A 26,386-nucleotide genomic window follows, 5' to 3' on the forward strand; every position below is an offset into this window, starting at 1 on the left:
TTAAAATTTCATCCCTCTCTATTGATGTAAGAAGTATTAACAAGCAAACCTTCAACTGTGTCATGTTGAGATTATTTTCCAAACTTTACACACTGAAAGGTTTTGTTAATAAAATGCATATAGCAAAAAAATATGCCCATTATTTACACTGCCAGACCCTTCTTTTAGGCGTAATACTATCGGTTAATACATTGAGTAGCCTCATACTAAATAGTTACGCACGCACTTCGTCTACTTGCACCTCAATGATGGGAAGGAAGTTAGGGATTGACCTGTATCGCTGAACTGTATACTGAAAGTCATTCCGGTATTGTACTGTAGAGATGGGTAAAAAATAACACAACAGTTATTTTGGAACTGTTCCGGTCTCGGAACTGTTGCAAAAATGAACAGTAGGTCGGAACCTCCTGTTCCGAAATAACAGTGTTCCGACTCCGAGCTGCTCACTTGCCCAGCTGTTACGGGCTCGCAGTACCGCGTTGCACAAGGTATGTTCCGACTCCCTCGGAACTGTTGCAAAAATGAACAGTAGGTCGGTACCTCCTGTTCCGAAATAACAGTGTTCCGACTCCGAGCTGCTCACTTGCCCAGCTGTTGCGGGCTCGCAGTACCGCGTTGCACAAGGTATGTTCCGACTCCGAGATAACAGTCGGAACGTCGGAGCTTGTTCCGATGAACCAATGACAGCTGCAGTTACACTGTTCTCGTTGTTCTTTATGTTGTACTTGGAACTTCGTTGGATGAAGTTGGTACTTGAAAACTCTCACGTGGTTGGAGGGGGCGCATGGAAATTGAAATCCTTGCGTGGCGCGAACTTTAATATCAACATTTGTAAGACTGGCCAATCATCTGTAATGTTATAGTAAGTATTTAATAATCTGTAATATTCATTCCCGCTTTATGGTTTATTTCACCATTAGTTGACTAATTCTGTTTTATAAACATTCTACAAAGTCATAAAGTACGCATACTATTATTAATTTATTGATCAGCTGATTCTATACAAAGGTTAAAGTCGTAAATGGTAATGAGTGGTTTAGTTACAATGTCTGCATGTCGTTTGTTGAGGTTAAGTCTGACAAGCACAAGTTTTTGTGCTATCTTCTCTGTTATCAAAGAACGACAAAAATGTTGTAGCATTATTTGTTGGAAACTACCCATATAAGTACTGATTTGGAGAGCGAGGTTTAATGCGAAGTTTAAATTACACTTTGGTAAAGATGCGATTCCAACATTTTACTAACCCACTGCGGGGTTTCCAGGTTTCAGTACTGCCAATATATATCTTTTTTATTTATGAAATTGTAATATTTATTATTATTATTATTATTATTATTATTATTATTATTATTATTATTATTATTATTATTATTATTATAACTGTGCATTAAGAAAAGTAAAAATAAAAATTAATGATTTGTTTTTTCTTTATTATGTAATAGAGAGAACAGAAATTACATACCATATGTTTTAAATGTTATGTTATTTTTTTTTAGTTGGCTACCATGTCTTTATAACTTTATGTACGAAAACAAAGTGTTGTATTCTATCCTTGTAGTCAACAGCTGTGTAATTACTAACATTAAGCTTTTGAGTTCTGTCCGCATGCACAGCAATTTTCCAAAATCGATTCGAATGTGCATTGCAGTGCCATCTATACATAAGAATGTGTACTATGTCATGCCTATGAGTGCTCCAGTGTGAGCTGCATGGTGTTATTTGTCTATGGTGAAGAGGGAGGGTACTGTACCGTTCGTTTGAACGACTCAACGACTCCGACTCATCACCACTGGTGACTGTTATTTCGGAACTGTTATTTGGAACATAGTATTTTTTCGGAACCGGAACCGTCGGAACTGTTCCGGGAAAAGAACAACTTCGCCCATCACTATATTGTAGTTACAAAATGTTGCCACTCTCCTCATTTTAAATTTATGAAACAATACTATTAAAATAAAACTAAATAATATTTTGATCTAGTAGACACATAATGGACATCTATTAGATGACTGCATTCACACAGTGATACAAATTACCTTAAATATACACGATAATAATTAAGAGTATGAAACAAAACAATCAAAACAATGCTTTATTTATGTAATCTAGCAATAATGTACTTAAAGTGTACAGTTATCTTTACGTTACTACGTACAATCTTTAATTGAAGATATGCTGCTGTTCTAACAGCTTCAATATGTACATTTATAATAGCTATAAACAATAAAAAAAAACAATAAACTTACATAGACAGATTAACTATTATTGATTTATAAAAGCTTGTACAGTTTTGAAATAAGTTTTGATATGCAGTATAATGTCGACTGTTGCTCTTCTCTCAACATTGTAATGAAGGAAACAAAATGGCAGGCAACAAATAGCCTCCCTGGACGCAACAAGAAAAACCTACAGTATTCTAAATGTTAATAACCAACTGAAACAATATTTAAAAACAGAATGACATTCACACATAAAGTAAACCACATTCAAAATATGCAAGATTTCACAATAGGATAAAATAAATACACTGAAAATAAGCTATCTGTGTATAAGGTACGAGTAATTTAAACAATTTTACTCACCATATGGGAGTGACAATTCTATTATACTAGTGGCTTGTGCAGAAAATGCTGCAAACTAAGTTCATCAGAAGTACAAATAAAAACTTTCAGATTTATTTTCAATGAAGAATACCAGACATTTACAAAGTTAATGCAGTAGCTATTTCAAATCATTGCTGATTGTAGGTGAAAGTTAAGAAAATGTCAAGTTTGTCATACTTTCGAACAGTAGATATAGCATCTAGGTATAGCTGCTGTATGTTTCATGAACGACTTTGAAATGTAGAGGCAGAATCACTTTTTCCTGCTAAGAGCTCTTGCTGAGGTGATCAAGAGGCTATAAAATTTTGTAGGCCTCTTATTTTATCAGTAAATAATATCTTTTAATCTTTCCTTAGGAACTGCAATTTTCGCACTACCTCCAGACAATGCTGATCTACCAAATATTACTAAATTAACTTGTGTGACTAATGGATATATGAGAAATTATTACGAACAACAATCCAAAATGGTACAAACTGAAATAAATAGGGGTTTTTTCCTGGCATGGGGCACTGTTTGCAATTGTGATTTATCAGGGAAGAGGAGATGAATATTTAATCAGATCACAGTGAGAGTTTAATTTGACCCCCTTCTCTGCCACGCACAACATAGAGGTATTTTGGTGGCTCACCATCTATGGAGACGAACACACCAGCAATGTCCTCTGCAGTAAGTTTATTGTATTGATCAACCCAATATGATGATCGAAACTTAAATCTGTAGATGGTACGTTTTCTTCATTTGCCAATGAAGCGTCGGCTGGAACAACGTTGTAAGTTACAAAATTTTCATTCGGCATGTTTCCGTGTAATAATGTTGTATGTCATGTTACTTTGCTATACTCCTTGGCTTGCAACTGTCCATCAATGCAGTACGTGAAATCTGTCCACTCAAAAGTTTGCTACCCTCATAAGAACAACGTTGTACGCGTACACATTTTTTCAGCTCCTGTAAATTTTACCAAATGTAACTTATAACGTTGTTCCAGCCGACGCTTCAATTGTCCTGCAGTTTTGTAGGAAATAGCATAAAGATTGTTCGCAACAATAACTGACAACATTTGGAGTGTATTAGGTACCTGCACATCATTTTGGTCACGTAAAACGTTAGCATGTTGAATCAATGACATAATTTTCCATAAGCTTGTAATGAATTGTTAGTGACGGAAGATTAGAGATGTGCTAGGCAGCGATCATAAATTTAATCGATTAAACCAAAGGAATAAGAAATTAACTGTGATTAATTTTTATCTATACCGCACCACCATTAAATATATGAAAAATAACCACACCACTTGATGACTATAAAAATATTTCATTTTTAATAACAATATTGTTATCTTACATAAATTTTCAGCATAGGGGAGAGTCGGGTAGTATCGGACAGTGCGTTTCTTTCATCTAACACCATATGGTAGTACCTGAATGACATGGTTACGTTTCTCTATGCGACATCACAGAAACGTAACCATGTCAATCAGGTACTATCATTGTGTGGTAGATGAAAGAAACTCGCTGTCCGATATTACCCGATGTCCGATACTTCCCGACTCTCCCCTATATTATATAGATGCTCTATACTTCGGAATACCGCGTAAGTACTTATGTACAAAGACTGAAAATTAAAAATAACTAAAACACATACTTTTTATTGATGGCACAAAGGTAGATAAACAAATAAGTACATAAAAAAGATATACCTCCTGGACCTAAAATAAACAATTCAATAAAGCAATAACGACATAGGCTACGTATGTACTTACGCATTATTCTCAAGTCGTCTCTATAGCCATTATTCAGTAAATTGTAGAACTGAATAACTAGTTTAAGATATTCTCTCTCTACGTCTACTGATACGTATAGCCCCAAAAGGTTTCACGTTCATATCATCAATATAGCATTAATGTGTAAAATTAGTGACACATTTATTTATTTTTATTTATTTATTTACTTTACTAATAATTGTAACAAAATATAATATAAACAGGAAAACTTTAGCGTGCCCCTGAAAGAGTAGATCTCGTGCTCAGGGGCGGATTCCTGAATTGAAATTAAGAAGTATATAATACAATTTGTCTTATGTCTACTACACAATAAGAATATATAAATTTAAATTTACAATTTTTCAATTTTTATAAAATCATCTACATAACTTTTTAAATTTAATACTAGAACTATTAGAATTGACAAGATTAGGATATTTAAATATAAATTTGTTATATATTCTTGGGCTTAAATTACTACTATGATTAAATACTGTAGTAGTGTTGCATTTTGATTCAAACAATCTTAAAGAATTCATACTTTTTGTTTCATAACTATGAGAATACAATTCAAAACTATTTAGATTTTTATATATGAATTTTATTAATACAATATAATAAATCTGTCTTATTTTAAGAACATTAAAGTCTAAAAATATTTTTGAGATGGAAAATCAGTAGGTTTATGAAGACATATTTTAATTATTTTCTTCTGTAATAAATAAAGTGGATTAAAATTGGATTTAAATAAGCTACCTTATCCTATAATTCCATACATAATTACCGATTGAAATAAAGTTAAGTATATTGTGCGTAATTAACTTATTGACAAGTACTTCCTCAATAAAAGAACACAATATATTATTTAAATCATTTATTACAAAGGCAATTAATGTGCTGGTTCCATTTTAATGGATTGTCGAAAATTATGCCTAAATACTTAACTTCAGAGGACTCCTTAATAATCGGACATTTACATTGCATAAGGCAACGATTAATACTTAATATAGATGTAGGAAGTTTGTTACATTTTTCAGATAATGAGAATGGAATAATTATGGTTTTATTTTCGTTGATAGAAAGATAATTTATGTCAAACCATTTTTTATCAATTTAAATCCATTATTTGAATTATTATATGCATCATACCAGGTTTTTCCACCAAAAAGTAAAACTGTGTCATCTGCATAAGAATAATGAAAACCATTGTATTGTGGTAAGTAAATTTTTAATGAGTCATTGATATATATTAAAAATAAAATAGGGCCTAGAACTGTACCTTGGGGAACACCTATATTAATAAATGAAGGTTCACTTCAAGTGATTGTCAATTTTCGTTATTTGAATTCTGTCATTGAGATACGATTTTATTAAGTTTAAGCATTACCTTTGATTTCTAATAAGTCTAATTTCTCATTTAAGATATCATGTTTCACTGTATCAAATGCTTTTCTTATGTCCAGGAAAGTACCAATACATTTGTTACCTTGATCAAATTCTCTTACAAATTTTTTTAGTAACTTAATAACTTATATTGCATTATCTGTACTGAAATTTTTTCGAAAACCAAATTGATTATCACTTAATATATTACGTTTATCATGATAATTCATTAATCGAATTTTAATATATTTTTATAGTAATTTTGAAATACATGAAAGTAATGATATTGGTCTATAATTATTCATATTTCTTTTCTCTCCTATTTTAAAAATAGGTTTCACAATTGAATTTTTGTATTTATTTGGGAATTTGCCATTTAGAAAACATAAATTAAAAATACGAGTTAGAGGTTTGGAAATATAATTTATAACCATTTTAAGTATTTTAGCACTTACGTTATCAGGACCAAGTGATACATTAATTTTTTTTAAGTTTTGGTTATATTGATTATTTCGTCATGTTACATTCACATAATTGCATTAACTATAACAATATTAGGCCTACATTTTAATGTTGATAATGTCGTCAAATATTCTTAAATTTTGTACCCGCAAACATTAGATAAAAAATCTTCCAACATAAAACAAACTTTTACACAGGAAGAGATAAGTAAAAATACATTTTGTATTTTCTGAAAAACTAAAAAGAAAGAAAGAGAGAGAAAGAAACATAGAGCTTGTCAATACAGTCGACCATAGCTCAAAGCAGCCGAGACTAATACTACACTTGTCAGCGGCTAGCCACAAATTAAGCAGATTTTCTCCAAATATGTCTCTCCTCGTGGGTTCTAGTTAGGTCTGAACACTTCGTTAACTAGCTACTTTATTGGTTGAACTGCTGTTGTCATGGTTATCGGGGAGGAGAGTCATACAGTTACCTCCGTTGTCCCGCCCCGCTGTTCCATAGACACTGCAGGCTGCCCGATTTGATTGTACAAGTTACAATGTTATCATTTTTTTCGATACGAATTATTTGTACTATCTATAGCCTTCTGGATCCTGGAGTACAGTATACTATACTTAATACGTCATGCATTTAGTTTCAAATTTTCCACTGGAATCGTTATCGATCACTTCTTTCCTGTGCTTGTCAAGCTGCTGACATCTCTTGGGACTTACAGGAAGCACAAGAAGATCGATTCAGTGATCATTCAGATCTATTGTTTGTTGATGTCGAAGTCATTTAGAGTGACGTGGCATGATATTTATTTTGTTTGATAAGTGACTATAAGGGTAAAAAGAATTATGATATAAGATGTATTTGCAAAGACCCAAAATATCGTATAATATATCTGTATTTGTGCCAAAACCTTTGTCTCCAGAATTTTTTCAGCATTTTTCCTCATTTCTGTGACCTTTTTTAAAGTATAGTATAGTATAGTAAAGTATTGTATAGTAAAGTATATTGAACTTTAAAAAATGAAACAAAAAATGTCTCAGGATTCAGGAGGATAGCGAGCGGACATCACCATCTGGGTGTGTCGGCTTGATGTAACTTACGTCTTACTCGTACTGAATAGTAAAAATTAATATAAAAGGAAAAGTGTCCTTCATTTGCTATAGGCTAACTTGCTTACGATGTTAATTCAGCTGGAATAAATATTGACATATTGTATGCTGATAAAGTATAAGGGGCGGCACGGCATCAGAGTGTGGCAAAGGAACATCATCGTGCCAATATTCAAAAAGGAAAAATCATTTATTTATTCATTTATTTAATATATTTAATTAATTAATGTAATTAATTAACTTATTTATTTATTTATTTATTTAGCTTTCATAGTTTACCCAAACAATACATGTAAACTACTTACAAATAACAAAATGGTAGCAATTAAAAATATAAACTTATATGCTACTAATTAAACTAAATTGCATAAAGATTGGGCTTTCTATACTGTGACAGATATAAATGTACTTCTAGAACTAAAAATATCGCAATTGTTAAAATACTTATTACTTATAAGTAGGGAACGGAATTTGGAGCAGTAAAAGCTAGTATTAGCATCTACACAGCCGTTTGTTTACAACCCTTTACACCAAATCCTCCCCTCCATTACATACTGGCAGATCTGCACGTCAACAACAGGTGAACGGGACAGTTGTCACATAAGAACTTCAACATGCAGGTTTGCAGTTCAGAGTAGTGACGCGGCTGCGATTCAAATACGCCAGGAACTGCTAAATGATAGAACAATCGAAAAAGAAGTCATGGATATTAAGTCAAATTTTTTATATTTACCGGATGCCATTATTCGATTAGAAAAGTCAGGAGTAGAACTAGTATTATGAGGACTATTGTAAATAAACTGAGTGCAATAGAAGGTGAAGTAGGAAAACGTGTTGGTGAAAAAATGAACAGAGTTTTGATTAAAAATGATAGGTACAGTATTCTTAGTCGGATTTCAGATGTACTAACAAAGACGTGTCCAATGACGTCATTCAACATGTGAATTTAATTGACGTATCTTGTTTCAAGTACTCTCCAATTGTCTCTGCAGATGTAGAGCGGAGTTTTTCCATGTTAAAAATTTCCTTCCTTGCAACAGAGCAAAGTTGTATTTTGAAAATTTGAAAATGATATTTATAATTTATTATAACAAGACACAGCAGGAATAATTGTTTCATCACTAAAACATAGCATTAATTGAAAATACCATTTCATTTGGTTCTACATTTTGTTCAACATTTAATAATACTGTATTAGGCTATGTTGTAAATATTGTAGTATATTGTATATATTGTAAATACTGTAGAACTAGTTGAGTAAATAAATATTATGAGGACTATTGTAAATAAACTGATATAATAATATACGTTGTATACAGATTATCATATTTCATGATATTATAAATAAAGATTTTTAATGTAACACGCTCCTGACAGAAAAACATACATATTCAGAGGCGAGTTCCATACAGAAGACAACTGTCTATCAGCCATCAATATTAATTCCACTGACACGTGAGGACGCAGAGATTGATATTTAATTATGTACATTTGTAATGTTGTTTATTGGTGTCTTGTGCGTTGCCAAGAAAAATATATGTATTTCAGAATGAAATGCAGATTATGTATGTAGGCCACTATATGTCATTAAAATACAACATTTGTTTATTCTGAAATACGTTTACAGAACATTGCGTGTAAGTTTGTATGAAGTGAACTGTACTGGTCCATGCTTTGTGACACAGCTCGCTCGACAGTCACTGAGCTATGAATATCTATACTACGTTTCACCATTCGTTATAATACTCCAAATCCCTTTCCCTACTTATAAGGGTAACAACTTCTATATATGGCATTATTTATACTATAATTTGTCCGGGGACACCATAAAAACGTTTTATTAATCCTATTACTATAATTAGGAACTTCAGATTCGACTAGATTAATTAATAATGATTACAATTACATTCATTAACAATTGAATGAAGGAGCATAATGCCGTAAATAACCCTACGTAATTCAATCCTCCCGTTATGAAAATATAGGACAATATTTCTTGCTTCAACCATATTACAAGAAGAATGGAAACCAGATTAAGAAGACAAATGGGAGGACAGCTGTGAGAGGAAAATGCAGGCTTTAGATACCACAGGCAAAGACAAGACTGCGAGAAGGAAGTATCACGGGGAAGAAATGTTAATCTTGCCTTCCTTGACTTAAAGGCAGTTTTTTATAGTGTAACAAGAACAGAGATATGGAGCACTCTAGCGAAACGTACAGTGAATGTTATCAAGTTTACTTATGATAAAGTCGAAGGAGTGGTAAGACTTGTTGGCCAACAATCTGGTAAATTCGAGATGGAGATGGGCATGAAATAGGGAAACAGTTTAAACCCACTATAATTTATAATATTGATAGATGAAATTCACAAAGAGTCGAAGAACGGAGATTAAGAATTCCCTGGCGGATAAAGAAATGCAGATCAATTCCAATAAGAAGAACAAGGTGATGCAGTTAATATTAAATTTACAAACACTATAAAAATCAAAGAACTAAAAGATTAAGTGATTAATAAATGGTAGTCAGTTTATTATAGAAGTTAAGAACAAAGAAAGATTTTTTTTTACTTAAGTAAAAATTAAACCTAGAATAAAATTATATAGTGATAATATTACCAGATAATAAAATATTGTGTGGTAGAAGAAGAGAACTATTTGCAAGGAACCATGTCTAAACGAGTCTCAATTACTGACCAAGTGCCTAGTAAGTTTGTGTTTGAATTCAATTTTATTTGGACAGTCCTTGATCCTAGCAGGTAGCGAATTCCAGAGTCTTGGCAGGGCTATTGTGCAAGACGATGAGTATGACGAAGTGCGATGGGATGGTATTGTTAGTATTGTTTGATGGTGAGAGCGTGTGTTCAGATTATGGTGGGAAGAAAGGTAAGTGAAGCGAGACGACAGGTACGAAGGAATAGAACAGTTCAATATTTCGAAGAGAACGATAAGTGAATGTAAATTTATTTTCTTATCTAGATTAAGCCAACCTATTGCTTCCAGGGATGGAGTAACATGATCATATTTGCGAACATTGCTTACAAAACGTATACACAAATTGTGAGCACGTTGAAGTTTCGTTTTGTTGGCGTTGGAAAGGTCAGTCAGTAAAATGTCGGCATAGTCAAAATAGGGCAATACACTGATGTGCACAAAGGATCTTTTAAGCAAGAGGAAAGATGGACATTTATCTTTTTCAGCATATGGATAATAGAATATACTTTTCTCTAGGTTTCTGTGATTTGCATGTCCCAGTTTAGATTATTATCCATGTGAATGTCACGATTTTTTACTGAAGAACTGAAAGGGATATGCACTGTACTTACTTTAACGGGGGAAATATCAAGTTGTTTTACAGCTTCAGTTTGCCGTTTGTGTCCTAATACAATTTTGTGTCTTTCCAGGATTGATTTTAAGATGGAGTTTCTTTCTCCATGTCACAATCGAGTCAATGTCTTCATTCAGTTTGTCTATGGCGTCGTTTACTCGGTCTAAGCGGGAAGAGATGTAGCATTGAAGGTCGTCAGCATACAAGTGATAGTTACAATGCCTTACAAATGATGTAGTATCATTGACATATATTGTAAACAACAATGGTCCGAGTACCGACCCCTGTGACACACCTGATGTTATGTTAAGCCAGGAGGAACTTCGGTTCCTTGATACAACACATTGTTGTCTTTCCCGTAAGTAGTATTCGAACCAACTCACACAGTTTCTGACAAATACAAATTTCTCAATTTATGGATGAGCAGGTGAAAATTTACAGAGTTGAAAGCTTTGCTAAGGTCAAGAAGAGTTAGGATTGTCACTTTATCAGAGTCGATTGCTTCACGAATGTCTTCAGTCACATTAGCAGTGCTTGTGTTGTGTCCAGCTCTGAAACCTGACTGATACTTGTCCAATAGATTGTATTCGTTCATGTAGTTAGTAATTTGTCTGTGTACGATTCTTTCCAGTGTTTTTGATATGGCTGGCAGGATGCTTATTGGTCTATAGTCGTTCGGGTCGGTGGAAACTTTGACTTTCAGAAGAGGAATAACAAAGGCTTGTTTCCATATTTTAGGGAAGGTTGAAATGATTAAGGAACTATTGAATATGTGTGTAGTTGCAGGTATTACTATTCTTGTATTTTCTGAATGAGTAATATGCTAATGTTGTCCGGCCCTTGGGCTTTCGTCTTGATGCGTCGGATGGCTTCTATTATGTCAATAGGAGTGACGTCGGTGAAATAGAATTTGTCTCGTGTTGGGGGAGCTGATTCAGGCAAAACTGTGTCTTATTTTGTTGTGTCGTCTAAAATGGGGTCCTTTACAAAGTGTTCATTCAAGCGGTCAAGTGGGATGAAGATGAGCGTATTCCGAATCTCAGCTCTGAACAATCTGATGGCATCACGATGACGTCACTGATGCTCCACTGTAGTCGCACCGGTTCCATCAGCCTGCAGGAGTGGTGACAATATCCTCAACCGCCATCAGTGAATTTGATTGGTTCTTGTATAGGGCGGGAATTAGCAGACGAATGGCATCGTGCAGTGTTGTGTCATGGCGGTGTGTTCTGCTGATTTGTTTGTAATGAGCACAACGTAAAAACAATATGTTAATGGCTTATGAAGGAACATGTCAACGGACCAGTTATTACTACTGGTTCAAGAAATAAATTATTTATGTTCTCTTTTCTTTGAACGAGATGACAGCATGGAAATTTCGCAAAACCTTGCTAGCGTAACACATGCCATGATAGCCATTGAACCTTCCAGGAGTTTTGTTCCTATTTGGCTGCAGCATGATATCATTGATGTCTACCGATCCGGTGGGATTCGGAGTACCCTGAATATCTACTTGTTGACTAGTCCTTCCAAGTCCAATAACTTTTAGATTTTTCCAAACTCTATGAATTTGTAAGAGTATTTGAATTTAGAGTTTTTTATTAATTGAGTAGTTCTATTTCTGAAGTGTTTATATAAATTCAAATTTTCGTCATTTTTGTTGCGGGTTTATTTTCCATAAGCTAAGTCGCGTTCGAACAACAGGCTGCATATTTCAGTCGTCATCCAAGGGGCTGGGTTCCTTCTGCTACGTTTGGTTTTAATGGTACATGTTTGCCATAAAGTTCAAGAATTAACGTATTGAACAAATCTACTTTCTCGTCTACAGTTAGTAATGTCCAGATCATGTGCCATGGAAGTTGTACAGCATCTTCTTTCAGTACAATGTCATCTATTCTTTTAATATCTCTGTAAGTAATTATTCTGGGAGTCCACTTAGAACACTGCAGATTATATTATAGATAAATTATATCATGCCCTGATAGTCCTGATACAGGCAACTGTCCATGCATCAGTATTTTGTCGGCATTGTTAGTGATTATCAAGTCCAGTAATGTGTCTGTCCCTTCCGTATGATGTGTGGGAGCTAGGGGTAGGATTACCATATCAAGACACTGGAAGAATGATTGAAGTATTTTAGTGGTACTAGAATGTGAGTGAAGCAAATTTGAATTGAAGTCCTCCTTGATTATAACGTTCTCATTTTGCGGCGTTACATTTGTAAGGCGGTTTCGAAACCATCTACGTCATAAATATGCGAGGGTTTGTATATGACACACACTAGTCATTTTCTAAATAAGGTGCAAATTTCAATGAACATAAATTCAGGTTTAGCAGAGTACAGGTTTGGAGAATGGTGAATGATTTTACTTCACAAATCGGATCTAATATAACCAGTCACCCCTCCTCCTCTATTGCCCTCTCTGTTATTGCGACAAGCAAATTGTGGTTAGCAAAGAGAGAAGATATAGTGAGACAGCTATTATACTCTGTAATGACTAGACTTTGAAGTTGAGGCACATTTACTCTGAAGTTAAATACACACAGAATAATACAGTGTTTACAAAGCAGCTGGCACGGTAGTTCTGTCCTCTCATAAACAGGGTATAAAAAATTATCCAATATTTTAGGAGATGCTAGTAATCATCAAAACAAGAAAATAATGTCGAATAAACATGGTTCCTACAACACATACTTTCTGAGATCTGAACACTTGTTCATAGCAGGTGCTCGATGTGACGTCCATTCATGGCAATGCATTCCTCTGCCCTTCGGCGTAAGGAATCAAGACTCTTTGAAAATGACCTGGTTGTTCTTCATAACCAAAAGTCTAGGGGATTTAGGTTTGGGGAACGAGAAGGCCAAGGTGTGGGGCCTCCCAAATAAATCCAGCGGTCCTGAAATGTCAGCGACCGGTGTTCACGCTCATTGAGGAAAAAATGTGCTGGTGTGCCATCATACATGAACCACATCTGTAGTCTTTACTGACATGGCACATACTCCAGCAATTTAGGCAATACGTTAATAAGAGCCCTAGTTAATCTCTGTGGTAGCACGTTTGGCCTTTAATCTATCACCAAGGACGCCTGCCCATAAATTGGTTGAGAATCGGTGTTGATGCCTTGTTTCCTCAACTGCACGGGGATTTTCATCAACCCACACATGCTGATTACGAAAATTCACAACAACATCTCTGATGAGCCCCGTTCATATCCGCAACCAGACTTTTTTTCAGTATTCCTTGCGACGTATCAGTATTCCATGCCAGAGGTGTCAACTACGCTATGATTATCTGTTAGTGTGATGTATTGTAGGGCAGAGCAATGAATTTCCATGAATGGACGTCACATTGAGCACCTCCTATGAACAAGTGTTCAGATCTCAGAAAGTATGTGTTGTAGGACCCATGTATATTAGACATTTTTTCCTTGTTTTGATGCATACTATCACCTCCTAAAATATTGTAGACTTTTTTTTTAACACACTGTACATATCATGTCAGTTGAATGGAGCTGTTGAAAAAAAAATTAAACATTCGCCTGATGAAAAAACATAAATATTATGATGGTCAGAATACACTGTAATATCGTCTCTCTGGTGTGGAAACGTAATATTTTTCTAAGGCCTATACAGGGCAATACTATTTACAGAGATACTTTGTAATAATTTTCATAACAATAACAATAATAATAGTAATAATAATATTATTATTGTATGTTATTATTAGAATGTGAGAACACATACCTTTGTAATGGTACATAATTTCCAATCTAAGGAAAAGAAGCGATATAAATACAGTAATAAAATATAGATCAGAAACAGACTTCTCTGAAAATATGATTACTATAAAAGAAACAGCATTATTTAGAGAACAGTATGTTGTATTGAATATAAATCTAACTCCCGTATGAGTAAAACTCATGTTCGTAATGAGCATAGATTAGCATAAATCATAACTAGCGATGGAAGTTCAGACACCGAACTTATGAAGTTAACTAAGTCGCCTATTATACAAGTCGTGTTGTTTATATCAACTCAGAGTAGTACTGGAACTTCAACAGAGTACTCCTATGCTTGAATAAAAACATTTCTCGGTTTAATCATGTGACTAAACAATGTAGGGTATAACAAAGATTTACGGAAGCGATTTACTTCATTCTCTTTTGGTGATAAATTTTAAATAATAATGATGTATTTTAATTGTCACTAATTTTATTGCAATGTAAAACTCTGTACATTCGTAAATTGTCAAATATAAACCTGTTTCGATTGTCACTCAAAGAAGAAAATGTTCTTACAACACACTACGTTATTGGTGTCAATTTGAAATATATTTATTTAGGCCATTATAATCTTGTGCCTGTTCTATATTTTATTCATATTACACTTCACAGAATTTCGAATAAGAAGGATTTTTTCAAGGACACTCTTCAGTTTCAGTTTAACAGTTTTATTGTTACCAACAGCTTAAAGTTATTTCATAACACTAGAGTAAATATTGTGTACGCATGGTTGCTGGATTCGGCAATTTTCTAAACGCATACTTTTCAATGAAGTGTTCAAAATGTCGATTCTCAAGTTTATGGAACGGAATATTCGCACGTAACAGCATCAGACACAAGTCATAATAAAAATTGGACTGATCCGAAATCAAATCACTAAACAATTCCAGATGTTCGATGTGTCTCTTAAAGTCACAATGTTTTTGTATATCATGACGCTTATTACCTTTTATGTCTAACTTACACACTTTACACTGTATTATATTGGCGGCATTTTAATACATCTTCACAATACCTTTGCTAGATCAAAACTGAACTCCATACGAAAGAATTAATATTTGAGGAGAAAAATTCGCTCCGGCGCCGGGGATCGAACCCGGGTCCTTGGTTCTACGTACCAAGCGCTCTCACCATTGAGCTACACCGAAGTCCAAACCACAGCACCGGATCGAACTCCTCTCTTCCAGTTGTTATTTTTCCTTAGTGGCCTGAGGGCATGTATGTTGACTTTTTTATTCAAATCAACTGCCATTATACAAGGAGCGCACCCAGCTGAGTGACTTAATGGCCGGGATTCCACAGTAAAGTGCACAGTAATCTGGGGTTTGATCAGGTGCTGTGGGTTGGACTTCGGTGTAGCTCAATGGTGAGAGCGCTGGGTACGTAGAACCAAGGACGCGGGTTCGATCCCCGGCGCCAGAGCGAATTTTTCTCCTCAAATATTAATTGTTACCGTAACAGATATATATTCTGTAGGACCAAAAATAATAATCTTTAGTAGATCAAACGAAAGGTTTACTTCTTAAACAGAAAATAGGCGTGCTGTGTCGAAACAAGTATTATAATGCAGTAAACAATACAAAACCCGCATCCATTAAACTTCGAATGAACAGAGCTCCTTTCACTCGACGTCCTTCATTTTGCATACGGACCTGAAAGTACATCAGTAAAGTATGCAGCTAACGTCATCCTATATGATGTTTTCCTTAAATCTGCAGCGGTGTCTAGACAATGGTTTGATGTCTCAACTTCGTTCCCTAATCATTACCAAGAAACGAAGATAATATTATACTTAAAATGATAATAACTCAAGTATAGTATTTAGTAAGAATTTAATATTAGCAAGATTTCAGAAGAATGAAAGTTTTTTTGGTTAACTTGATAACAGAATAGAGTATACCGAGAATCAAATGAATCAAATTAAAGTACCGGTAGCCTGTCACAAATTCACAAGATACTTATTTAAAATACAGAGGATTCCGAAAAAATGTATACACAATTTGATAGGAGATATCTATTTAATATATTTCAAAGTCGGACCAAAAAACAACAGTAATGTGTAGTATGATGTCCTGTAAACAGATGAGACTCACATACGTAATGGTAACGTTGCTGCGCGACAGGTCAATCAACAACAAAATGGAGCCAAGATTATCGTTTGAACAGAGGAAAGCAATTTTGAAGTGAAAATTGGTATTGGAGAACTGAGAATGTTGTTGAAGTTCAACGGCAATGGAGACGTGAGTACAGAACAGAACCACCAACGCGATTAACAATTGCACGCATTCGTGACAAATATGATACTCATGGTACCGTATACTATGTTTACAAGGGCAGATCTAGGAGACCTCACACATCAACAAGCCCCGCGTCCTCGGCTATGGTTTTTGAACGTTTTGAGCACTCACCGCAGAAATCTACAAAGCAATGTGCACGTGAAACTGGGATTAGCAGAACTAGCTTACGTCGTATTATTATAACAACAAAGTTGAAAGTTTTCATCCCAAAACTTCTGCATGCATTAAATGAAGATGACCCTGATCGGAGAATGCAGTACTGTGAATGGTTTCGAAACATGGTGCAAGAGGATGAGGCTTCGTAGGGAAAGTTGTTTGGCCGATGAGACACAATTTAAGTTGAACGGAACTATTAACCGGCATAACTGTGTCTACTGGTGTGCAAACAATCCACATGTTTTTGTGGATTTGTGGATTTTACCTGAAATTAATGTGTGGTGAGGGTTGTCATCTAGGGGTCTAATTGGACCATTCTTTTTTGATGGAACAGTAACTGGCCAAGGGTACCTGAACATGTTACGCACATCCTTCTTTCCCGCCATTCGTACACTCTATGGAAATGAGGAATATTACTTCCAACAGGATGGCGCACCATCACATTACAACCGAGATGTACGTGCGTACCTTGATGACAATCTTCCAGGGCACTGGATAGGACGAAGAGGTCCGATCGAGTTTCCACCGGATCTAACTCCGTTGGACTTTTACTTATGGGGGACTCTTAAGAATATTGTATACCGTAGAAAACCAGCTACACTGGCAGCACTTCGGGAAGAAATTGAAACGGCATGTGCTGCAATCGCTGAGGATACTTTCGCAAACGTTGCTCGAACAGTAGTTCAACGTACTCAGAAGTGTGTCGACGCACATGGTGTGCATTTTGAGCAATTGTTGTAACTGTAAAAGTTTAAGACGATTAGTGCTCATCATTTTCTGTTTGTGTGAATTCAGCTTTGTTATGTTAGCATAGTTTTTTCTTTGCTTGAACTGTGTATACATTTTGTGGCACCTTCTGTATATAGCATGTTAATGTTAAATATAATATAATATATTATCACTAATTTAAATTATGTATTCCAAATAACTCCTACTTCTAATTTGGATTTATACGTGATAATTTTTAATATACAGCAGATACCGGTACAGTATTTTGAAGTTATGTCAAAAATGTTAGTCCATAATTATTAAGGCTGTATTTTTTGTCGGCAGTTTTGACGCATTTTGCCTTTTCAAATAAAATATACTTTTTTCTACTTGTAAGGTTTTTGTGTGGAAGGAATCTGATAATGTACATTTAAAAATTTGTTCCAATTGAATGTCGTTTTCGACATCGCAATGACTTCGCGTTGTCCCAGTTTCGGTGCTAGTACGGAACCCCACAACCATACCTAGACAGATAACACGATAGATAAATCCGATAGGTGGAAAAAGTAAACAAGTCCTAGCCTGTTCTTCCCACCTCCGTCCAATACTCCGCTGCAAGTTAACTTGTATCCCCCCTCTCGGGATCTGAACTTCGAAGTCTAGTAATGACATTCAGCTCGAGCGAGTCACGAGTTATGGATGTTTAGGTGCTGTACTTCATTAATGCCGACAAAGTTCTTAACAGGGTCCGTAGGTTAATAATGTCTATTGACAACTAAACCATACTATCTTTTGGAAAGCAGAACTAACTGCGGAAACAAAGTTGAGAGTATATCAGACGATGTTGGAGCCCATTTTATTGTATTAGTGAAAGCTGACCAACAAGAGAAAAGGGTGTTAACAGTGACATCAGCTGAAATGAATATTGTCTTCGCCGCATTGTTGGAAAAAAAAGAGAAGCGATCTAGTCCGTAACCATAGTGTAAGAGACGAGGTCAAACAGTCCCCAGCAGAGACGCTCCTCGCCCACAACCAACTTCGGTAGTTTGAACATGTTGTTCGAATGCAGGACAGAAAACCATGAACATTTATGGAAGCGGAACTATGTTAAGCACTAGATAGATATGTCGAACTGTACTCCGGAACCGTGAAAAGATTTGTTGCTGCCGATCTTGTGCTACATAAGCGACAAGCTGCAACGAGTCGACTAAAACAGGATGTGGAGTGGATATTTGATATTGCTTGGCGCTCAACTAACAGCGGCGGCTGGTAAATTTAACTTGATTGATTTAACTTCATTCTGTTATTATTATTATTATTATTATTATTATTATTATTATTATTATTATTATTTTATTATTGATTATTACTATTACGACTATTTACTACTGCTTGTATTTTTAACTTATTTAATCGCGTTTGCAAAATAATAAGCACATACAATGATGTAGTAATGAAGATAATAAAGTAGATATAAATTAAATTATTATACCTTCATCTACTGGATGATTATTGAGTTTCGGGTGATTTTGCTCTTTGGGTCCTATTTGTTGCGATAATTTTGTCTATTTCGGAGTCTATCATCGAACAACACGTACGTAATAATGACACCAAGTTTTCATCACTAATATTTGTACGTATTAGAGTTTTATTTTTATTTAATTTTGTAAAAAAAAACTCTTCACATACCGAGTAGCCCAAAAAAAATATACACCGTTTGTCTATCAACAACTTTGAAACAAATTGAGATAAAATTCTCATATCCGGGGAAATTGTAGCTTAATGTTGTTAATTGGCAGTGACCAGATGAACACTCAGGTGTAGTGTGAAAACAAAATGGCGGATGTAAGATTGTCGTTCGAACGAGAGGTATTTTAAGTTTGAAAACATTAGGGACGTACGGCGACAATAGAGAAACGAGTTTCAAACAATGCCGCTGACGTCTAACAATTGCGCGAATTCGGGACAAATTTGGAGTCAGTGGTACTGTTAACGATATTCAGAAAGGACTTTTGGGCGACCTGTAACAGTAATAACTGCAACTTCCTTCGCAGCAGTGTTACATCAATTTACACGTTCACCATAGAAATCTGTGAAACAGTGTGCACGTGAAACCGGAGTCAGTCGATCAGGTGTGCAGCGAATTTTGAAGGCTGTGAAGTGTAGATTCCAAAACTGGTACATACAATAAATGAAGACGACCCTGATCAACGAATTAAGTACTGTGAGTGGTTTGAAAACATTTTGCGCGATGATGCGGAGTTTCCAGGGAACATTGTTCTGACGATCGCAAAGCATGTTTTATAGTACCGTAAATAATTTGCAGTTTGAAATGTTGGAAAACAAAGAAACAAATACTAGGGAAGTGATAAAAAACAAATGCTACGGAAGTGATAAAAATAAGCAAAGGCTAGGGAAGTGATAAAATTGTGCGATAAGCAGCAACGATTGGTTCAAAGACGTCCTTTCGTACCGTTTTATTGGCCAAAAGCAGTATGACGTAGTGAAAGTGGAATAGTCTATTAAATTTATGTACATACAATATAGTGGCTTACTAATGAGTACTGGATGAAATCCATGTTAAACATTTATGTTTTAAGATTACATATAAGAATTCTGTTAATTTCATTTGACAAACTTGATGAATTTTGTAATAGAGCAAATAACAGTTAACAGCTTCTAAATATTCCGTCACATTTTATGAATTATATGCATATCATGTAATTTTCGCCTTCTTACTTTTTACAATTGTATATTGCACTTCGGTACTGCAGCAGAGATATCGCAAAGGTACTTTCATCTGTCACCTCGAAGAATTGAAAATCACCACGAGTAATTTTTCGTGAAGGAGTTTAACATAGGATCCATAAAAGAGCCGTAAACACACAGCATAGACCTCCCAGCTTCGAGTATTATTTTTTTTTTCCAAAAAAGAAAGTTAAGGAATTTCATCACCCATGAAATCAAACATCTTGTATTCAGAATGAATGCAAAAAACGTGAATTCATAGACAAGTTAATCAAAGCCACTAATGATTTCAATCAATGATCGAGCTTCTTAAAAGTATTGTGTTCTATGATACGTGTCATCCTCAATGTTGAAACTTCAATAGATCTTCAAACTGGCGGAATTTTAACCCGGTATTATAAAATATAAACTCAAGTTGAAACACTTGTGTCGAGTTGCACTGAACAAATGATGACGACTGTTGAAATTACTCTGAAATAAAATAAATTTAGTGTAGCATACATAATTAATTCATGACTAATATTGAAAATATAATCCAGAAATTAAACATTTAAGAATATTACAATTAAGATAATATTGATTAAAGAGTGTAAAATTTCTAGGCACTTATGTCTTAAAATTATTATTTCCACAACTTATTTCTTCAGCATAAATGTTTTGTGATTTTTTCAGTCTACATTAACTTCCTTCCTGAATTAAAAATTTCCTAACTGACTATCTGGAAGTGATACAATGTTAGTAATTCTATCTTACTCAGTAATAATCTTTGTAATACTTTCAAACCCACATCACTGATATACATTACATTATGTGGTACATACTGGTCTCTTCATATCACAAGACATTTCAGTTAAAAGCAGGTGAGGACAACTATATTTCAATTACCAAAATATGTCATGTTCGAAAACCATTTTGTTAGTCCCAAATTATATCTAGACTCATCGATACTTTGTCTATATAAAATATAATAAAATTTTATAATTTTCACAGTGTTAAAATGTTATGTCTTGAATTTGCTGTACGAGCGTTTCGGAGTTTTATTCTTCGTCGTCAACCTTTTCATTTCATTTTATATTTTAAAAGTGTTCTGACATGGATCACAATCAATAAATTATATTTTGTCGTTATAATTAATCATTGATAGTTGAATGTTCAATGTTATAAGCAGGCAGCGAAACTTAGTGTCCAATGAAACAGATTTTTGTTCTCTTACTATAGATATGAGTTTGTTTACTTGCGCGTGAGTAGTGTCATGGCCAGCAGTGGAGGACACAGATTTTCGCGTAGTGACCTGAAGTGTAGAAAAAATATAATAATATTTGGTAATGTAGAGATGTTGGTAGGGAAATTAATTAACCATTCCAGTTTGGAATTAAGAACTGAAATACAAGAATTACATCTATGCATGTCAGTAAACTAGTGATTCAGGAAACTGCAAAAAACTTCTTATTCTTCTTCTTTAGTCCTTTATGCTGCTAAGCGTTGGGACACCTAGTTTTGTCCATTTCATCCACTCCTCTCAATCTTGGCTCATTCTCTTCATCTCCATCCTAGTTTTCCCACGCTTCATTCCAACTTTTTCTGTTCCATTCTCCCATGTGTTTTCGGCCGTCCTCTTCCTACTCTACCCTCCATCGCATTTCCATCACTTCCTTCGCTTTCCTGTCCTCACCCATCCTATTCACATGTCCAAACCACTTCATCTGACGCTCCTCTACCATCTCACAAATTGATCTTTCTTGTTTTACCTCTTCTCGTATATCCTCTCATTGTGTATTCTATTTTTTTTTCTAGTATTTCCCATTATTTTTCTTCTCAGATATTTCATCTCTATAGCCTAGAATTTGCTGAAATGTTTATCCTGAAATGGTAAGTTTTCTGTGGCGTACAATATGATGGGGAAAAAGGATCGAGTTGCAAAGCTGCATTTTAGTTTTTAGCTCTCCTCGATGTACCTGGCTTTTCACAAGAGTGTTGTGAAGAAACTAAATTGTTGCTTTTGATGATATTTGTCAGTGTTAGATTGCACTATATAATTAAATTTCACAATGAAATGCTTCAGTCTAATCGAAAGAACACTAGTTATTTAAAGTTTTGTTATCTAAACTATGAAATTTCTACAGAAAACATTAGGCTTACTCCTTTCAGTAGATATGTTTTTGATTGTACTAATTTTATTATTTTTTACGTATTATTTTATTAGAAGAATAGAAAAATTAAGTCCATTGTAGTAATCTAGTGCTAATTGGCCTATTTTGAACCTATACACTTCAAATTTTCTTTATCTGAAACAACCTTACAAACATCTCCTCCTTGTTCCATATTTTTATTCTAATTATTCTATTTTAGTTATTAACGTTTTTATCACAACCGGTAACGAACATTTTACATTTTACACAACTTCTCTTTACAAGTAACAAAGAGGAACAGTACCGACACAGTCTATTGTCCCTAGTACTCCCAGTAGTTAGTCGTTTGGAGTGCTGTAATCTCAAAAAATGCAAGATTATTTCAAGCTTCGTGACTATGTACCAAACTGTGATGATATGCTGAGGCTGCCTTCTTCATCCGATTCATTATTTCCTGTTCTATTCCATCACTGCTTAATATGGTACCTAGATATTCATATATTAAATTTATCACTATTTTTTTTCATCACATGTTATATCTAGAGCTTCATTTTGCTTGTCCTCTTTAGTCATCCACATTACTTAACTATTTTTTTTTACTAACCTTCGTGCTCTTTTCTTCTAACTCTTCATTCCACCCTCCCTCTGCCTGTTGGAGCCTTTAGGATATGCCTGATATTAAAACGATATCATCAGCATATATCAGAGCTTGAAGGTATGTAGGTAGTAACATCTACAGGCCTAATTTCGTTCTATGGAATCCTTGCTTACACATTTTTGCAATTTGGTGTAAGAAGACATAAACTGCAAAATACGAGATACATAATTCACAGTCATTGTTTTTAAATTTAAATGAATTATTCAACCCAGCAAATATTGTAGAGTTAAATGTTGATTCACTCACAGAAAGGGTTAAAACAATAAGTTACTTCAAGAATATAAAATGTACTGGTCGCAGTATAGCATTCATTTAGTATATTCAAAGAAATAGTTTTGAAACAATAGTCCAACACTTTCAATGTTACAGTTGAGGTGATTGAGGCATTACGAGCTCTCATGTTGAATGACCCTGAATTTACATCTGCTGTGTAGAAATTTGTCTGGGTTACTTGTGCATCTGCTGAAGCAGAAAGGTTTTTCTCAAAGTATAAAATTATTTAATTGTTAGTGATCGTAGACGCTGAATGAAAGAAAATAACAGTGTGACTTCTACTATGCTTTCATTCAATAAATAAAAACACCAGATGTTACATAATGCGAGTAAAAAAATATTTTTTTCTCAGCGTTATATAGTTGTATTTAATTTTAATATATAGAATAAACTGATGTATGAAACATTTTTTATCGTTATTTGACGCCTACTACATAATAATATAGGGTTATTTTACGTAAACATACTTTTATAATTTGTACAAAATTTTTGCGTTTATCTTACAACCAATTAGTGATAAAACGTGAATACTCTTATCAAGATTTTTTCCGAAATAATGTGAAATTCTGGTCTCCAGTCCATGACGTAAGTTACTCGTCGACTGCAACACAAAGCAAGTAAACACAAACAACTGCTGTGACGCCGTCTTAAATAGAACAAGGCATAGTTGCTCAACGAGTCACTTCCCACGCCATCTTTAGTGTATACAGTAGGGGGACTCTAGAACATAGTTAACCTGTTATCACCTGCCTCTCTCCCAACGGGCACTAAGTTTAGCTGCCTGGTTATAAATAATCTTACACAAGATTTTTTATTTTAAAGAGGACATGAAACACCATAGTCTAGTTCAAACAACATTTAATTGATACGCTCATATATGTGGTTAGACTCATAATAGTCATGTTCATGGTAAGTTGTCGGTTCCTCTATATAAACACTCGATGGCCTCGATTGTGTAAGCAGCCGCGGCTGGTTTGAATTGTGTGCCGATAATTTCTCTCTCATATAGTTAGATTTACTGTCCATAACCTTTTTCAAGTAGTTGATTGCCATGAAAGTAAGAAAGACAGAAACAGAGAGTGTGCAGGATATGACTATCAGGGATAATACTATATGGGTTGAGCCTAGTAGCGAGGAATTGTCTCCACTTTGTACTTCATATGAAGAAGGAATGACTTCCTTACTTACAACTCTCTTGTCAGGAGAGTCCTCTGCTGATATTTTCGTCTGGAAGTCTTGTCCAAGTGTTCTTGCAAAATTACGAATTTCCATATCACTTGTTGTTCCCGGAGATACTTGTTTTCTCTCATATAAGTTTTCTAATGCATCTTCAGAGCTTTCAAACTCAGAGCTTTCTAATAATAGCACTCGAAAAGATTTTCTCTGTGACGGCGTTACTGTGGTTGTGGCTTCCTCTCGATGCAGACAGGACCTGTCCTTATTAGCAGCAGTCCACCAGGTCTTGTATTGTCCCTTCTCGAAACACTTGATAGGTTTGTGGGCATGTTGATGAAATCTTCGACTACTGATCCAATTCATCAACTCTAAGAGACTACAGCTACACACCCAACGATTGTTGCCTACCTCTACAACTCTCAGTTCCATCAGATACTGCACAGCATCAAGTGGCATGCTCTGCAGGTGGTTGGATGAGATATCCAGATTGTGCAATCTAGGAAGTTTGGAGAATGTGGCAGGAAATATTGATGTAAGAAAACATGAACTCAAGTCCAGACAACGGATTGAATTGGATTCTAGGAACGGGGAGTCCTGCAGAACATACACAAATGGATTTCCATTGAGTGAGACTGTCTCGAGAACCGAATTGCTGGAAAATATGTTGGGAGAAATTGACTTCAAATTATTGTATGAGAGATGAATATTCCTCAACATATGTAGTCCAATAAAAGCCTCCGATTCTATGACCTCAATGGCGTTGTTTGACAGAATAAGAGTTGAAAGTCTCGTGAACATAGAGAAGCTGTTGTTTCTAACTGTGACGAAGTGATTGTTGGAGAGATCTAATATCTCAACGGTATCCGATTGCAAAGTGTCTGGTACAGTCTTTACGTTATCATTACAGGTAACTTCCAGAGTTTTGTGATCTTCTGATAAATAGCATGAGCAATTTACTACACAAGGAAATCGGTTCACAATGTTGTCTATGACGAATGCGTCCACATTTAAAATGTAGATTACTGATAGCACAGTAAAGATTTCTCCTATATCCTTTCTAAATCCCATGTTGAATGTAAATTTCTGTTTCGTTTAAGAGTCCAAATCTTTGCTGAAACAATAAAGAAACAGATTTGTAATTTTGAAACTAACTATTATAGTTGACTCTCTATTATCCAGGGTCGAATTATTCGAATTTCGGATAAACCGTGATTTCTCGCTTTCTCTGTTTCTCTTTCAGCTGTGAGGAAAACTTACTTTATGTTATCAACTTGTATGGCAGGAAATTTGTGTTTATCTTATTTCTGTCAAAAGAACAGCAAACTATCCGAACAGCACTCTCTCCTTTCATCTTGCATACAACTTTATGTTGATTTTGATCACCAACATCTATCCAAATTAATCCCCCGTTAGCTCGCGAAATGGAAGGAATAGTATAGGCCTACTTAATGTATTGTACACTGATGCTCAGAAATGGCAGAACACTTGCGCTCCAAGCTTACTGTTTGAGACAGAACACGCCTGCGGTTATACTCATAAGTAAACACGGCTGACTCAGTGGTGGACAGTAGGAAGGGAGTTAGTCTTTGAAGAGTTAATACGCAAAGACTAGCTGCTTTCCTACAGTCCGTTACTGAATTTGCCAAGTTTACTTATCACCAGGCTTAGATCCGAGACAAATAAATTGAAAAGTCATAAATCAGTAGGACCTGACGGTATCGCCGGAGACATGTTAAAATTGGGAGGGGAAGCCATGATTTCCTATCTTGTACGTATATTTATAATATCAATAAATAATGGTATCGTCCCGCGAGATTGG

The 26,386-nt window shown here is 34.9% G+C and overlaps 1 protein-coding gene across 2 annotated transcripts in view; it reads right to left on the bottom strand.

The window, feature by feature from the left end:
* LOC138711941 (SLIT and NTRK-like protein 4) overlaps positions 1–26,386 on the bottom strand; it is a 137,444-nt gene that overhangs the window by 99,974 nt on the left and 11,084 nt on the right. The window contains exon 3 of one of the 2 annotated variants that reach the window (XM_069843243.1): positions 2,069–25,678. The exons of the other annotated variant lie outside the window; for it this stretch is intronic. Coding sequence (XP_069699344.1) covers positions 24,250–25,635 — 1,386 coding nt within the window. The 5' untranslated portion in view covers positions 25,636–25,678 and the 3' untranslated portion in view covers positions 2,069–24,249. Of the gene's footprint in view, positions 1–2,068; positions 25,679–26,386 lie in introns of those variants that run through there. 2 annotated transcript variants of the gene reach the window in all.

This window comes from Periplaneta americana, chromosome 13 (assembly GCF_040183065.1).
Source record: "Periplaneta americana isolate PAMFEO1 chromosome 13, P.americana_PAMFEO1_priV1, whole genome shotgun sequence".
Lineage (NCBI taxonomy): Eukaryota > Metazoa > Arthropoda > Insecta > Blattodea > Blattidae > Periplaneta > Periplaneta americana.